Raw genomic sequence first — 16724 nt, forward strand, 5'->3', positions numbered from 1 at the left:
GACGCCCCAGACATGCCCTCAAAAAGAGGACATGTCCGGGGAAATCCGGACGAATGGTAACCCTAAAAGTGCAGAACTATCTTATGGGAAAGCGAGATTGACATTTTATGACAAGGAACACAAAAAGGTCAGCACGCACATTTCTTAAATTGCCACAACCCCAGTTGCAAAGGACTTAAATATAAATCAACATATGCATCCAGCTTCTCCTACATTAGCATGCAACTATGGAACACACTACCAAATGTTATAAAAACAATGCACGACCTAACAATCTTTCGAAAAGTACTAAAAACCAACATGTTCAAAAAGACATACCACAATGATCCATCCTAAATACCAGACTTCGAAACTCTTCCAGAACCACACAAAACCGAACTCTCTATACCTGACTGCTTCAGTCACTCTGTCACTAATGAACGTTAGCGTACTACCACCTTATTTCTCACGCCGGAAACGAACTGATTATCTAACTTACTGTGTAATGTACTCTATCATTTCTGAACTCTAATGCAATACCAGTTTGTATTTCTCATTCCGGAAATGGCGATCGCCATTACGGCAAAATGTAAGCCACATTGAGCCTGCAAAAAGGTGGGAAAATGTGGGATACAAATGCAACAAATAAATAAAGTGGAGGAGGAATGTAGAGCAACTGCTCTGTGGTCTTTGTGTCTTTGACTTCGAGTGTGTTGTACCCAAACATTTTGTTCCTTTGCAAACAATAAATAAAATTAAATCAACAAATGCTAAAGGATGGATTTTTACAATCTAACCATAGGGTGCTACAGTCAGGACTGGATGAATCCTATATTGGGCACTTGACAAACGTATTTGTGGACCCAGTACCATGGACCCTCATTACCTCCTTCCCCCTCCCCAGAAGGGTCTCATTCACTCATACATTTGTTGGCTGCTAGTATGGACTCTTATTACACCTTTTCTTCCCCCCCCCCCCCCCCCCCCCCCCCCCATTTACTGTTTCTCAGACTCTTCCCCACCTGGATATTTGTTCATGGCTTACCTTTCCCATTTCATCTCTTAAAAGAAAGTATACGGAAAACCGTAGGCCTAGTTCTAAGTATAGCAGCAGCTGAGAGTGAGTATGGTGTCTGTACAAGCACATACTTTAAATGTATTTATTTATGTGCTTTTGATATACCGCTAGGCCTACACGTAAGCATAAAGCGGTTAACAATTAAAATATAAAACAGTGGTATAAAAGGTAAGAAAACAAACAGGAGAAGAAGATGGGGGAAGTGCTAAGTGATGTTGGGGAAAGTTGTAGCAAACAGGTGTTTTCAAGGCCTGTTTGAAGCTAGATAGGGAGGACTGGTTTCTGATATAGGGTAAAGATCGTTCCATGGCTTTGGTTTCTCACTGCCCTCAGTCTCAAGGAGACGCACATGCCAATACGAATATGGCTGCTGCATCAGACATTTCTGTGGTGCTGGGCCATCACTTCCACTTTAGGGCTTTGCCGTTCGGTCTTGCCACAGCTCCAGGAACATATAGCAAAGTTATGGTGGTGGTGTCCTTCCTTTGGCACCAGGGAATAAGAGTTCACCCATATCTTGATGACTGTCTCATTTGTGCGTTGTGCTATTCGTACAGCATGGCAGCAATGGACAAAGTTGTCCGTCTTCTGCAGTCATTTGGTTGGGTGATTAGAGAAGAGCAGACTAACTTCAGCACAGACACTGGAGTATCTGGGCGTTGTATTCAACACAGCATGGGAGAGGATCTTCCTCACAGAGCGCAGGAGGATGAAGCTGGTTCAACAGATTTGTCTTCTCAGTCAAGGCAGGCCCAGGGTCCGGGACTATGTCAAGGTTCTGGGTTCAGTGATGGCAACAGTGGAAGTGGTGCCATGGGCAAGGGCTTGTATGTGGCCACACAGGAATCTCTTCTCAGCTGCCGGTCTCCAGTGTCACATTGTCACAGAAGTACAACTTTCATCCTGCTTGGATGCTGGTCGTTAGATGGAATATGCAGTCGTGGTTATCGTCCAGGAATTTTGAACGTCAGAGGTCCCTTTCCAATAGCACAGTGGGAGGTGGTGACAATGGATGGCAGCAAGGCAGGTTAGAGAGCTCATTAAAAGTTCTGTCTGGCACAGGGCACCTGGATGGAACAGGAGCCTTAGTGCTCAATAAATCGCTTGGAGCACAAGGCAGTGCGGAATGCCTTACATAACTTTGCTCCCTTACTGGCAGGGGCCCTGGTCCGAGTTTTCTCCAACAATGCAATGGCGGTAGCTTATATTAATAAGCAAGGCAGGACCCACAGTCATCCAGTGGCAGTGGAGATTGCCTCCCTAATGAGTTGGAAAGAGAAAAATCTCTGTTTGTTGGCAACTCACATTGTGGGATCCTTGAATGTGAACATGGACTTTCTCAGCAGGCACTTCAGGAGAATGGAAGCTATTCAGCCAGGGGTTTTAGCTGATAGCAGACCGATGGGGTTCTCCGCTTTTGGACTTGATGACAATGAAAAGGAATGCCAGAGTGCCCAAGTTCTTCAACTGTCGGAAAGAACCGGGCTTGACGGGGATTGATGCCGTACTGCAGCCTTGGCTGGAGACACATCTACTGTATGTCTTCTCTCATTGGCTTGTGGTATGCCATGTGTTGAAAAGGATCATACTGCACCATGGTCGAATAATTCTCCTAGCCCTGGATTGGCTATGGAGGCCGTGGTACGCAGACCCAATTCAACTGCTGGACAGGGTTCCTCTTCATCTTCCTTAGTGTTGCCTTCTTGGCATCCTTTGAGGGACCCCAACAAAGAAAGAAGCGGTACATGTCACCCTGCAAACATTTGCCCCAGCTGAGGGTGGTGGAGCCAGTGCCCACTCGGAGAGGGGCTCAGGAAGGTGTTCCAATTACTTTGTAGTCCCAAAGAAGGGAGACACCTTCTCCCCATTCTGGATCTCAAGAGATTCATTGCTGTTCTATGGGCCAACACTTCAGAATGGAAACCCTGCATGTACTCATTGCGGCAATCCAGCCAGGAGAGTTTGTCACTTCCTGGACCTGAAAAAAGTGTATCTGCACATTCCCATCAGGGAACCACACAAGCGTTTTCCTGCAGTTTTGGTTTTGGGCAATGCCATGGATCTTCTCCAAGGTCATGTTGTTGGTAGTGGCTTTCCTCTCCAGACGGGGGGAATTCAGTCTACCCCTATCTGGACAATTGTCTCATCCAAGAGAATTTGGAGGCAGAATAAATTGGGGCCATATGAAAGGCATGGCAGCCTTCTAGCTGTTGGTTTGAGGGAAGGCTGAGAAGTTTTTTTCTGACATTTCCACAGTAGTGGCATATGTGAATTGGCAAATGGGCATGAGAAGTGTGGTGGGGTAGCTTGGAAGCCACCTTTTTGATCAGGTGGACAGAAGTTTCATATGTTGTCAGTGACTTATTGTAGGGTCGCAGAGTGTGGAGGCAGGCTGCCTGAGTAGACATTCACTGGATCATAAGAGTGGTTGGAGAAAATCTCCGTTCTCTTCTATGTGCATTGGGACAATCTGGTCATGGACTTGATGACAACTTTGCATTCCATCTCATAGTCTTGCTTCTTCAGTTGAAGAGTGGGGTTTGGTTGAGCTGAATGGTTTTTTTTGTTTTTGTTTTTGCAATGCTGGCCCTGGTAGGAGTCCTATGTTTCTCCTGTGGCTGCTTCTGGTCTGAGTACTTAACCTTGGTCTGGTTATTCTTGTGTGCTGGACTGGTCCAGTAGATTAAGGTACACATTTGATCAGGCTAAAAATGGAGGCGGGTATGAAACTCTCACAAGAGAGGGGTTTTCTCATGCATGAGCTGGTTCTTACTGCTTGGCCCTTGAGAAGCCGCAGCTAAGGCATAAAGGGTAGTCAGCTGAGGTTATTGCAACAGGTTGGTTCTCTTTGGGGGGTCTGAAGAAGCAAGCCGCCTATAGCACAGTAGCTCAAAGAGATGATCATGGCTTATATTTTCGAGGGACAAGTGCCCAAAGGTGACTTCTTTGGCTCAGATACAGCTGTTTCTCCCTCAGAAATAAGTAGGGCAGCTACGTGGTCAGTACCTAGCATTATCTTTGCATGCACACTGCAAAAATGGCATCTTCTCTGGCATAAACAAGATGCCATCTTTGCAGTGGGCATGCTTAGAACGTGTTTTGGGATCCTGTCTGGTGTAAGGGGTGTGTTTTATGTCCCGTGTTCTGGACTGGTCTGGTGGATGATTAGCTGGTATGATCGTTATTTTAACTTTTTATTTTCTTCTGTGAACTATGAGATCAAACATCAATCCAGAGTCTGTCTCTTCTCCCCCACCTCCCCATTTTATGGTTATTCTTGGTGGTTCTACATAGTGACCTAACAGTTATGTTAAAGTTGAGTCTCTTTGGGGGTCCCTGAGTGTAGGGATGTGATTCTAATGGTTACCATGAGATTCCTCCATTCTTTCTTTAGAACTAAATTGGGAGAGGTTTACATTGACAATGGCTGTACAGAGTTCTATATTGGTTAAACCTTATAAAATTTATTCAATCTTATTATTATTAGCATTTGTATAGCGCTACCAGATGCACGCAGCGCTGAACACCTGACACAGAGAGACAGTCCCTGCTCAATAGAGCTTACAATCTAAAAATATAGACAGACAAGACAAGGGCGAGGGAAGTACTGGGTGAGAAGGAACAAGGGGAGGCAATTAAGTAGTAGCTAGGAGTCAAAAGCAGTGGTGAAAAGGTGGGTTTTCGGCATAGATTTGAAAACAGGTAGAGATGGAGCTAGACGTACAGGCTCAGGAAGTCTATTCCAGGCATAAGGTGCCGCGAGGGAAAAGGAACAAAGTCTGGAGTTAGCGGTGGAGGAGAAGGGGGACGACAGGAGAGATTTGTCCAGTGAGCGGAGTTCACGGGGAGAAATGTAGGGAGAGATGAGAGTGGAGAGGTAATGGGGGGCTGCAGAATGGAGTCTTCATCTGGTAATAGGAGGGCAAAAGATGTGTGAATTGGTAGGACCTAAGAAAAGGAAATTTAGCAGGTAAAACTAGTTTGTTTGTTTTTTTTGCATTTGTTTTATTTGGTGACTGTGTAATTTGATCACAGACGAGACTGAACACCAGAACTATGCAATTGTCTTTGTAATGATTTCCATTTACCACACTGGGACAATTTAGAGTAATCTCTGTAATTGCCAAGTATGTGGGTACTTTTAAAGCATGTGATTGATAAGTAATTTTCAAAGGAAATTTATCCAGAAACTTAGCTTGGTATGCATGCTAAAAGTTTGTGTATTTGCATTTCTGTGGGCGGGAAGGGCAATTTTCAGATAATCCAAATGTCCTTATATAAATGACTTTGAAACTGGCCTCCCTATATATATGTAACCTTAGCAATGTATGTATAAGTTATAATGAAAAGTTTCTTGAATTTGAATCTTTACAGACCTGGGATCCAAGTTTAGCAAGAGTAGCAAGATCATGGGGAAGAAGATGTGTGTTTGAACATAATGTTTTCATACGGTCTGGGAAAATTCATCCTACGTTCAAGTCAATTGGAGAAAATCTGTGGAAGGGTGGTGGCTACCCTGGTCGGCATGCTATTTCTGCATGGTATTCTGAGGTTCAGCATTATGATTACTCGAGACATAAATGTACAGACGTATGTGGTCATTATACTCAGGTACATACATTGTTTTATTCTAAACTTGAGAAGTTTTGCATGCTTCAGCATTGTGGACCTAATTTTATAATAGGGCACTTATCAAAGAGATAAAAAAAGGAACCTTCTTTAAGCCAGTTTTATTAAGGCAAAATCCAAATATCCCAAGCAGCTTCACTATTCCTTCATGGGAAGATTTTTTGGATCATCAAATAAGAAGCCAACAACTTTAAAAAAGAAAGTGCTCTAAAGATGTAATCATTGGTCCTCCAAGGGATAGTGACGTTATTTTCAAATGACTTAAACAAATATATATCGACTCCAATTTTTTTTTTCAATCATTGTTTATTTCAAATATTATAAAATTATGTATCCAATGTTCTCCGAGGACAAGCAGGCTGCTTGTTCTCACTGATGGGTGACGTCCACGGCAGCCCCTCCAATCGGAATCTTCACTAGCAAAGTCCTTTGCTAGCTCTCGCGCGCCCGCGCGGGCCGTCTTCCCGGCCCGAAACCGGCTCGAGCCGGCCAGTCTTCTTTCGTCCGCACTCGGTACGGCTGTGTTTTTCGCCGTGTCGAGCCCCGGAGAGTCGACCTCGCGCGTCCTTTGTCTAATCGACGTGTTTTTTCTTCGGAAAATATTTGATTTCGTTCGGGAAGTGCTCCGCAAACCCCCTTGGGTTTCGTTTGCCCCTACCCGTATTTCCAGTCTTTGCCCCGGTAAGTTTTCTTTCGTCGTCGGGGTAGGCCTCTTTTCGGCCTCGGTCGAGATTTTTCTCCCTCAAAGTTTTTGGTGCTCATTTTCGTCATTTCGGATTTTGATTTCGCCGGCGTGATTTTTCCGCCCATGACATCGAAGCCTTCCAGCGGCTTCAAGAAGTGCACACAGTGCGCCCGAGTTATCTCGCTCACTGACAGGCACGCGTCGTGTCTTCAGTGTCTGGGGGCCGAAAACCGCCCTCAGGCCTGTAGTCTGTGTTCCCTTTTGCAAAGGCGGACTCAGGTAGCGAGATTGGCCCAGTGGAACGTTTTGTTCTCGGGCTCTTCGTCGGCATCGGCACCGGGGGTATCGTGTGCATCGAAGTCTTCAGCGTCCAGAGCTTCATCCTCGGCTGCCAGTGCATCGAGTGCATCGAGGCATCGGCCCTCTGCATCGGCGCCGAGACATCGGATAGCTGCATCGACGTCGGTGGTACCGGGACCTCGTCTGCTGATGTCGTCGGACGGTGGTGCATCGTCAGGAGTGCAGGTGAGGGCTGTCCATTCCCCTGCTGGTGGCGGTGAGCCTTCGGGTGGGTCTCCCCCTACCCTGAGGGCTCCTGCGGTACAGCCCCCCCGAGACCGACCTCCTTCGGCCTCGGCCCCGAGGAAGCGACGGCTGGATTCTACGTCCTCCTCGTCGGTACCGGGAAGCTCCGGTGACATGCTTCGTTCCAAGAAATCGAAGAAGCATCGTCACCGGTCCCCTTCCCGTGTCGGTACCGAGAGCTCTGGGTCGCCGAGGGAGTCGGCACCCAGCAGGCATCGGCACCGAGAGGACCGCTCACCCTCTGTTCAGGAGGTGTCGATGCGCTCCACTCTGGACAGCCCGGAACAGCCTCCTCGCCCGGAACAGGTTCTGACGTCAACGCCTGCATCGACCTCCATGCCTTTCTCTGCAGCCGCTCTGAACGAGAGCCTCCGGGCCGTTCTCCCAGAGATTCTGGGGGAGCTGTTGCGCCCTACCCCTCCGGTACCGGCGGTGCTTGCGCCTCCGGTACCGTCGAGCGTGGCGCCGGCTGGCCCATCGCCCGAGGTGAGGTCTCCGGCGCCGGTACCGCGTGCGGTGCCGGCTGCCGTCGCCTCCCAGGAAGGCTCCCCGACTACGTCGGCGGAGGGAGCTTCGCCGATGCGGGCGAGGGAGTCTACCTCTCGATGCCCCCATCGTGGACGTGGCTCCACGGAGTCGAGTCGGGCACGGTTGCAGACACAGGTCCGTGAACTTGTGTCTGACACCGAGGGTGAGGCCTCGTGGGAGGAGGAAGAAGACCCCAGATATTTCTCTGACGAGGAGTCTGAGGGTCTTCCTTCCGATCCTACTCCCTCTCCCGAAAGGCAGCTTTCCTCCTCCTGAGAGTCTGTCTTTCGCTTCCTTTGTCCTGGGAGATGTCTACGGCCATCCCCTTCCCGGTGGTTGTGGAGGACGAGCCCAGGGCTGAAATGTTTGAGCTCCTGGACTATCCTTCTCCACCTAAGGAAGCGTCCACTGTTCCCTTGCACCATGTCCTGAAAAAGACATTGCTTGCGAACTGGACAAAACCATTAACTAATCCCCACATCCCCAAGAAGATCGAGTCCCAGTACCGGATCCATGGGGACCCAGATCTGATGCGCACTCAGTTGCCTCATGATTCTGGAGTTGTGGATCTGGCCCTAAAGAAGGCTAAGAGTTCTAGGGAGCATGCTTCGGCGCCCCCGGGCAAGGACTCTAGAACCTTAGACTCCTTTGGGAGGAAGGCCTACCATTCTTCTATGCTCGTGGCCAAAATCCAGTCTTACCAGCTCTACACGAGCATACACATGCGGAACAATGTGCCGCAGTTGGCGGGCTTGGTTGATGCTCTCCCCCCTGAGCAAGCCAAGCCTTTTCAGGAGGTGGTCAGGCAGCTGAAGGCGTGCAGAAAATTCCTGGCCAGAGGGGTGTATGACACCTTTGATGTTGCGTCCAGGGCCGCTGCTCAAGGTGTGGTGATGCGCAGGCTCTCATGGCTGCGTGCCTCCGACCTGGAGAATAGAATCCAGCAGCGGATTGCGGACTCGCCTTGCCGTGCGGATAACATTTTTGGAGAAAAAGTCGAACAGGTGGTAGAGCAGCTCCACCAGCGGGACACTGCATTCGACAAGTTCTCCCGCCGGCAGCCTTCAGCTTCTACCTCTACAGGTAGACAATTTTTCGGGGGAAGGAAGACTGTTCCCTACTCTTCTGGCAAGCATAGGTACAATCCTCCTTCTCGACAGCCTGCGGCCCAGGCTAAGCCCCAGCGCGCTCGCTCTCGTCAGCAGCGTGCGACTCAGCAAGGCCCCTCGGCTCCCCAGCAAAAGCAAGGGACGAGCTTTTGACTGGCTCCAGCAGAGCATAGCCGACATCCAAGTGTCAGTGCCGGGCGACCTGCCAGTCGGAGAGAGGTTGAAAGCTTTTCACCAAAGGTGGCCTCTCATAACCTCTGATCAGTGGGTTCTCCAAATAGTCCGGCAAGGATACACCCTCAATTTGGCCTCAAAACCTCCAAATTGTCCACCGGGAGCTCAGTCTTACAGCTTCCAGCACAAGCAGGTACTTGCAGAGGAACTCTCCGCCCTTCTCAGCGCCAATGCGGTCGAGCCCGTGCCATCCGGGCAAGAAGGGCTGGGATTCTATTCCAGGTACTTCCTTGTGGAAAAGAAAACAGGGGGGATGCGTCCCATCCTAGACCTAAGGGCCCTGAACAAATATCTGGTCAAAGAAAAGTTCAGGATGCTTTCCCTGGGCACCCTACTTCCCATGATTCAGGAAAACGATTGGCTATGCTCTCTGGACTTGAAGGATGCCTACACACACATCCCGATACTGCCAGCTCACAGACAGTATCTGCGATTTCAGCTGGGCACACGTCACTTCCAGTACTGTGTGCTACCCTTTGGGCTCGCCTCTGCGCCCAGGGTGTTCACAAAGTGCTTGGCTGTAGTAGCAGCAGCACTTCGCAGGCTGGGGGTGCACGTGTTCCCATATCTCGACGATTGGCTGATGAAGAACACGTCCGAGGCAGGAGCCCTGCAGTCCATGCAGATGACTATTCGCCTCCTGGAGCTACTGGGGTTTGTGATAAATTACCCAAAGTCCCACCTTCTCCCGGCGCAGAGACTCGAATTCATAGGAGCTCTGCTGGATTCTCGGACGGCTCGCGCCTATCTCCCAGAGGCGAGAGCCAACAACTTGTTGTCCCTCGTCTCGCGGGTGCGAGCGTCCCAGCAGATCACAGCTCGGCAGATGTTGAGATTGCTGGGCCACATGGCCTCCACAGTTCATGTGACTCCCATGGCCCGCCTTCACATGAGATCTGCTCAATGGACCCTAGCTTCCCAGTGGTTTCAGGCTGCTGGGGATCTAGAAGACGTGATCCACCTGTCCACGAGTTTTCTCAAATCCCTGTATTGGTGGACGATTTGCTCCAATTTGACTCTGGGACGTCCTTTCCAAATTCCTCAGCCACAAAAAGTGCTGACCACGGATGCGTCTCTCCTGGGATGGGGAGCTCATGTCGATGGGCTTCACACCCAAGGAAGCTGGTCCCTCCAGGAACGCGATCTACAGATCAATCTTCTGGAGTTGCGAGCGATCTGGAACGCTCTGAAGGCTTTCAGAGATCGGCTGTCCCACCAAATTATCCAAATTCAGACAGACAACCAGGTTGCCATGTACTATGTCAACAAGCAGGGGGGCACCGGATCTCGCCCCCTGTGTCAGGAAGCCGTCAGCATGTGGCTCTGGGCTCGCCGTCAAGGCATGGTGCTCCAAGCCACATATCTGGCAGGCGTAAACAACAGTCTGGCCGACAGGTTGAGCAGGATTATGCAACCTCACGAGTGGTCGCTCAACTCCCGAGTGGTGCGCCAGATCTTCCAAGCGTGGGGCACCCCCTTGGTGGATCTCTTCGCATCTCGAGCAAACCACAAAGTCCCTCAGTTCTGTTCCAGGCTTCAGGCCCCCGGCAGACTGGCATCGGATGCCTTCCTCCTGAATTGGGGGGAGGGCCTGCTGTATGCTTATCCTCCCATTCCTCTGGTGGGGAAGACTTTGTTGAAACTCAAGCAAGACCGAGGCACCATGATTCTGATTGCTCCTTTTTGGCTGCGTCAGATCTGGTTCCCTCTTCTTCTGGAGTTATCCTCCGAAGAACAGTGGAGATTGGAGTGTTTTCCGACCCTCATCACGCAGGACGAAGGGGCTCTTCTGCATCCCAGCCTCCGGTCCCTGGCTCTCACGGCCTGGATGTTGAGAGCGTAGACTTTGCCTCTTTGGGTCTGTCAGAGGGTGTCTCCCGCATCTTGCTTGCTTCCAGGAAAGATTCCACTAAGAGGAGTTACTTCTTTCTATGGAGGAGGTTTGCCGTCTGGTGTGACAGCAAGGCCCTAGATCCTCGCTCTTGTCCTACACAGACCCTGCTTGAATACCTTCTGCACTTGTCTGAGTCTGGTCTCAAGACCAACTCTGTAAGGGTTCACCTTAGTGCAATCAGTGCATACCATTACCATGTGGAAGGTAAGCCGATCTCGGGACAGCCTTTAGTTGTTCGCTTCATGAGAGGTTTGTTTTTGTCAAAGCCCCCTGTCAAGCCTCCTACAGTGTCATGGGATCTCAATGTCGTTCTCACCCAGCTGATGAAACCTCCTTTTGAGCCACTGAACTCCTGCCATCTGAGGTACTTGACCTGGAAGGTCATTTTCTTGGTGGCAGTTACTTCAGCTCGTAGAGTCAGTGAGCTTCAGGCCCTGGTAGCCCAGGCCCCTTACACCAAATTTCATCATAACAGAGTAGTCCTCCGCACTCACCCTAAGTTCTTGCCAAAGGTCGTGTCGGAGTTCCATCTGAACCAGTCAATTGTCTTGCCAACATTCTTTCCCCGTCCTCATTCCTGCACTGCTGAACGTCAGCTGCACACATTGGACTGCAAGAGAGCATTGGCCTTCTACCTGGAGCGGACACAGCCCAACAGACAGTCCGCCCAATTGTTTGTTTCTTTTGATCCCAATAGGAGGGGAGTGGCTGTGGGGAAACGCACCATATCCAATTGGCTAGCAGATTGCATTTCCTTCACTTACGCCCAGGCGGGGCTGGCTCTTGAGGGTCATGTCACGGCTCATAATGTTAGAGCCATGGCTGCGTCGGTAGCCCACTTGAAGTCAGCCTCCATTGAAGAAATTTGCAAAGCTGCGACGTGGTCATCTGTCCACACATTCACATCTCATTACTGCCTGCAGCAGGATACCCGACGCGACAGTCGGTTCGGGCAGTCAGTTCTTCAGAACCTGTTTGGGCTTTAGGATCCAACTCCACCCCCCGAGGGCCCTGTTTGTTCTGTTCCAGGCTACACTCTCAGTTAGTTGGTAAATTTTTTAGGTCAATCTCAGTTATGTCCTCGCCGTTGCGAGGCCCAATTGACCATGGTTGTTGTTTTGAGTGAGCCTGGGGGCTAGGGATACCCCATCAGTGAGAACAAGCAGCCTGCTTGTCCTCGGAGAAAGCGAATGCTACATACCTGTAGAAGGTATTCTCCGAGGACAGCAGGCTGATTGTTCTCACAAACCCGCCCGCCTCCCCTTTGGAGTTGAGTCTTCCCTTGTATCTCTTTTGCTACATACGAGACTGGCCGGCTCGAGCCGGTTTCGGGCGGGAAGACGGCCGCGCATGCGCGGTGCGCGCGGGCGCGCGAGAGCTAGCAAAGGACTTTGCTAGTGAAGATTCCGATTGGAGGGGCTGCCGTGGACGTCACCCATCAGTGAGAACAATCAGCCTGCTGTCCTCGGAGAATACCTTCTACAGGTATGTAGCATTCGCTTTATTGAAAAAGAGAAAACCTTAGCTTAAGCCACTTAGGAGGTGGTGGTCTCCTCAGTATTGTTCACCAGTAAAAACGGTTGTGTTTTGAGCAGCGTGCTGCTTTGCTTCAGGATGATGGCTTTGCTCTTGGGCTGTGAATACAGTCTCTAAGAAGTTTCTCAGCAAACATCCCTATTGGGGGCAGTTGCTTTTTGGAGAGAACTTAGAGAAGTTGGTTAAGGACATGGGAGAGGCCTGGCCTCTCAGGCTTCTTGAATTACATCAGAAGGGTGCCCAGCAGATCTCTACGGCTAAGAGACGCTCCAGGAGCGAGGGTCAGTTCTGTCCAGACAATCATCCACTTGTGAGAAGCTAAGGCCAGTGCTGGGCAGCACTCTTGGGAGTCAGATGATGACCCTCGGTACTTCTCGGAGGAGGAGTCTTACAGGATACCATCTGATTCTCCCCTCCACAGGAAAGGCGAAAATCTCCCCCAGAGAGCCTTTTCCGTTCCCGCTTTTGTTAAGGAAATGGCGTCTGCCATTCCATTTCCTTTGGAGGTGGATGACGAGCCTAGGGCCAAGATGCTCGAGTTCCTGGACTATGAATCTCCTCCTAGAGAGGCTGTGAAGGTCCTGCTTTACAAGATCTTACAAAATGTTCTTGTGCAGAATTGGGAACCCATATTGTCCTGGTACCCCCCCCCCCCCCCAAAAAAAAAAAACAAAAAACAAAAACAATTGACACTGTCTATTGAATTCAGAGTACCCCTGGGTTTGATAAGCCTCAGCTGCCTCATCATTCCCTGGTGGTTGAATCCACCCTCAAAAGGGCCAAGAGTTCTAGAGACTATGCTTCGGTGCCCCCCCCCCCCCCCCGGGTAGGGAAGCTAGAACCTTGGACTCTTTTGGGCATAAAATGTTCTATGTCTCTATGCTTGTTTCCCATATTCAGTCTTACCAGCTGTTCACAAATGTGTACTCGCAGAGATGTAGGCACACTGTCTTCTCTCACCTGCCTCAACAGGCTCAACCCCAGTGTACTGGTTGCAGCCTGCGCCTATGGCCCCAGTAATTCCCCAGTCAATGGAAGGGTTGAGCATTTGACTGGCTCCAGCAGAGCATAGCCAGAGTAAAAGTGACTGTTCCAGATGACTTGCCAGTCGGGGGGAGTCTGAAGTTTTTTCATGAAAAGTGGCCCCTTGTAATCTCTGACCAGTGGGTTCTTTAAATAGTCCATCTTGGTTATACCCTGCATTGATGAAAGAGACCTCCAAATTTCCCACTGAGAGCTCATTTCAGTTCTCAGCACGAGCAAGTATTTGCAGGGGAACTGTCACCCCTTCTGAAGGCACAAGCGGTTGAGCTCGTTCCACCAGGGGAGGAATGGTGAGGATTCTATTCCAGGTACTTCCTTGTGCAAAAGAAGACCGGGGGGGGGGGGGGGGGGGAAGGAATGTCGTGCATTCTATTCTAAGTACTTCCTTGTGCAAAAGAAGATGGGGGGGAACGCATCCCATCCTAGACCTAAGGGCCCTGAACAAATTCCTGATCAAAGAAAAGTTCTGGATGGTTTCCCTAGGTACCCTTCTCACCATGTTTCAGGAAAACGATTGGTTATGCTTTCTGGACTTAAAGGATAATTACACACACATCCTGATCCTTCCAGCTCATGGAAAGGATCTGCAATTTCGGCTGGGAACGCAGCACTTCCACTACCATGTGTTGCCCTTTGGCCTCATGACAGCTCTCAGGGTTTTTACCAAATGTCTAGCAGTATTCGCAGATTGGGAGTCCATGTGTTCCCTTATCTGGGCGCTTGGCTGGTAAAGAGCATGTTGCAGGACAGCATTCGGGAGTCCATGCAGAGGATTATTTGGGTGCTTGATCTACTAGGGTTCATTCTAAACTACCCAGTCCCATCTGCACCCTGTCCAGCAATTGGAATTTTTTGGAGCCCTGCTTGATATGCAGAAGGTTCAAGCGTTCTTCTTGGATGCTTTTGTTGCACTGGCTTCTCGAATTCGAACCTCTGAGCAGGTCATGGCTCGGCAAATGTTGAGGTTATTGGGCCACATGGCATCTGCAGTCTGTGAAACCCATGGTATGTCTTAACATGAGAACTGTCCAATGGACCCTAGATTCTCAGTGGTACCAAGCCAAGGGGAATCTGGAAGGTTGTCATCTGAGTGTCCCTGGAGCTTGCTTGCTCCCTGTTGTGGTGGATCATTCAATCCAATTTGACTCTGGGACTCCCATTCCGCATTCCTCAGCTGCAGAAAGTGCTGTTGACGGATGCATCTCTCCTGGGGTGGGGGTAGCTAATGTAGATGGGCTTCACACTCATGGTGCTTGGTCTGCCCAGGAAACAGATCTCCATATCAATCTCCTGGAGCTTCGGGCTATTTGAAATGCTTTAAAGGCTTTCAGAGATCAGCTGTCTCACCAAATTGTACTCATTCAAACAGACAGGTTGCGATGTATTACACCAACAAGCAAGGAGGCACTGACTTATGCCCACTGTGTCAGGAGGCTGTTCAGATGTAGTGTTGGGCTGTCTAATGTGGTATGCTCCTTCACGCCACTTATCTGGGAGGCAAAGTCATCATCCTGACCAACAGACTGAGCAGGGTCATGCAACTGCACGAGTGGTCTCTCAGCATGGGTGTTGCCCAGGAGATCTTCTGAGCATGGGGTACCCCCCTCGGTGGATCTCTTTGCCACTCAGCTCAATCACAGTCCCTCAGTTCTGTTCCAGGATTCAGGCTTACGACAGCCTAGCATCAGATGCCTTCCTCTTGCATTGGAGAACCTTTATGCGTATTCTCCCATACCCCTTGTGGGAAAGACTGCTGAAACTCAAACAAGACCGCAGGAACGTGATTCTGATTGCTCCTTACTGGCCTCAACAGATCTGGTTCCCTCTTCTTCTGGAGTTATCCTCCTAATAACCATGGAGATTGGAGTGTTTTCCAATCCTCATCACGCAGAACGAAGGATCTCTTCTGCATTCCAACCTCCAGTTACAGCCTGTTCATCCTGGCCAGGTGGATGGTAGTACACTACTATCACTTTCATTTTCCCCTTTATACTTAGTATTTCTATCCATAGGGATTCTAAAATGTGTTTTATGTCCTGCAGAATTTTTAGTCTGTTCGATTCAAATCCCTTCTTAATGTATAATGCTACCCCTCCACCAATTCAGTCCACCCTATCATTGCGATGCTAATTTGTACCCTGGTATGATAGTGTCCCATTGGTTATCTTCCTTCCACCAGGTCTCAGAGATGCCTATTATATCTATCTTTTTCATTTAATGCAATTATATTGCTTCTGGCACTTGAATACAGGCATTTCAAACAATGTTTGTTGTTCCTATTTACAGCTTGCTTAGCAGTTGATTGTGATAATTTGCAATCTTGAAAATCTGTCTGCTCCTTAAGACTCCTGAGGTCTCATTTCAAGGCATTTAGACTAACAAAGTTCTATAGGTTACCATGTAACTTTGTAAGTCTAAATTTATTTATTTATTAAATGTTTTGAAGCCGCATTGAGCCTGCCATGAGTGGGAAAGCGCGGGGTACAAATGTAACTAAAAAAAAAACAAAAAAAAAAACGCCTCCTGGTTTACTAAGGGCATCCTGATAGTTGCAATAAAGACCAATCTTCTCTTTTATATGGTCTGAAGCTCGTGCACTAGTCCGGTGCTTCTGTCTTCACCGTGGCTGTGGCAGGAACTAAAAGCAAAAGGCATGTGTAGGGACATTCCCCTCTGTGTACTGCCGCTGGCTCTGCTGGACCCAGAAACAGGAAGTTAGATAGAGCTTGATGTAACTTCCTGTTTCTGAGTCCAGCAGAGCCAGTGGCAGCACGCAATGTCCTTCACCTGCCTTTTGCTTGCAACTGCTGCCACAGCCGCAGTGAAGACAGAAGCAGGGAGCCAGCAGGAGGAGAGGACAGGGAGACAAGATGGGGTAATGGAAGATACGGAGGGTGCTAAGAGATGGAGCAGTGCAGACCATGGAGGGGGGAAGAGATGGGGGCAGTGTAGGATATGGGGGTGCGGAAAGACAGCAACACATAATATGGGAGGAATGATGGTTTTGTTTTTGTGGTGGTGGGGAGAGGAGAGACAGTGGTGCTAGATGGATTGGGGGGCAGGACTGAGAGATGGGCAATGCTGGATGGTAATGGAAAGAGAGGGAAGAGATGGTGATACTGGATGGTGAGGGGAGAGACAGAGGGGTGATGCTGAATGGTGAGGGGGAAGAGAGAAATGGGTCAATGGTAGATGATGGAGTGGAGTGATGCTGGATGGTTGGGGAAGAGAGAGAGAAAGGGATGATATTGGATGGCAGGGGAAGAGAGGGACAGATGTTGAAAATGGGGGATGGAAGAAAGAAGGTTGATGGTTGACATGAACAGAGGGTACGAGAGGGGAAATGCATATAGATGGCAGGGAACGGAAGAGAAGGGAGGAGATACTGCCCATGGATGGAGGGAAGGGGGAGAGCTGGAAGCG

The 16724-nt window shown here is 49.6% G+C and overlaps 1 protein-coding gene across 1 annotated transcript in view; it reads left to right on the forward strand.

The window, feature by feature from the left end:
* The window catches only part of LOC115477830 (GLIPR1-like protein 1), a 30435-nt gene that overhangs the window by 3283 nt on the left and 10428 nt on the right, over positions 1-16724 (forward strand). Inside the window, exon 2 of the mRNA XM_030214922.1 lies at positions 5432-5668. Coding sequence (XP_030070782.1) covers positions 5432-5668 — 237 coding nt within the window. The remainder of the gene's footprint in view (positions 1-5431; positions 5669-16724) is intronic.

This window comes from Microcaecilia unicolor, chromosome 9 (genome assembly GCF_901765095.1).
Source record: "Microcaecilia unicolor chromosome 9, aMicUni1.1, whole genome shotgun sequence".
Lineage (NCBI taxonomy): Eukaryota > Metazoa > Chordata > Amphibia > Gymnophiona > Siphonopidae > Microcaecilia > Microcaecilia unicolor.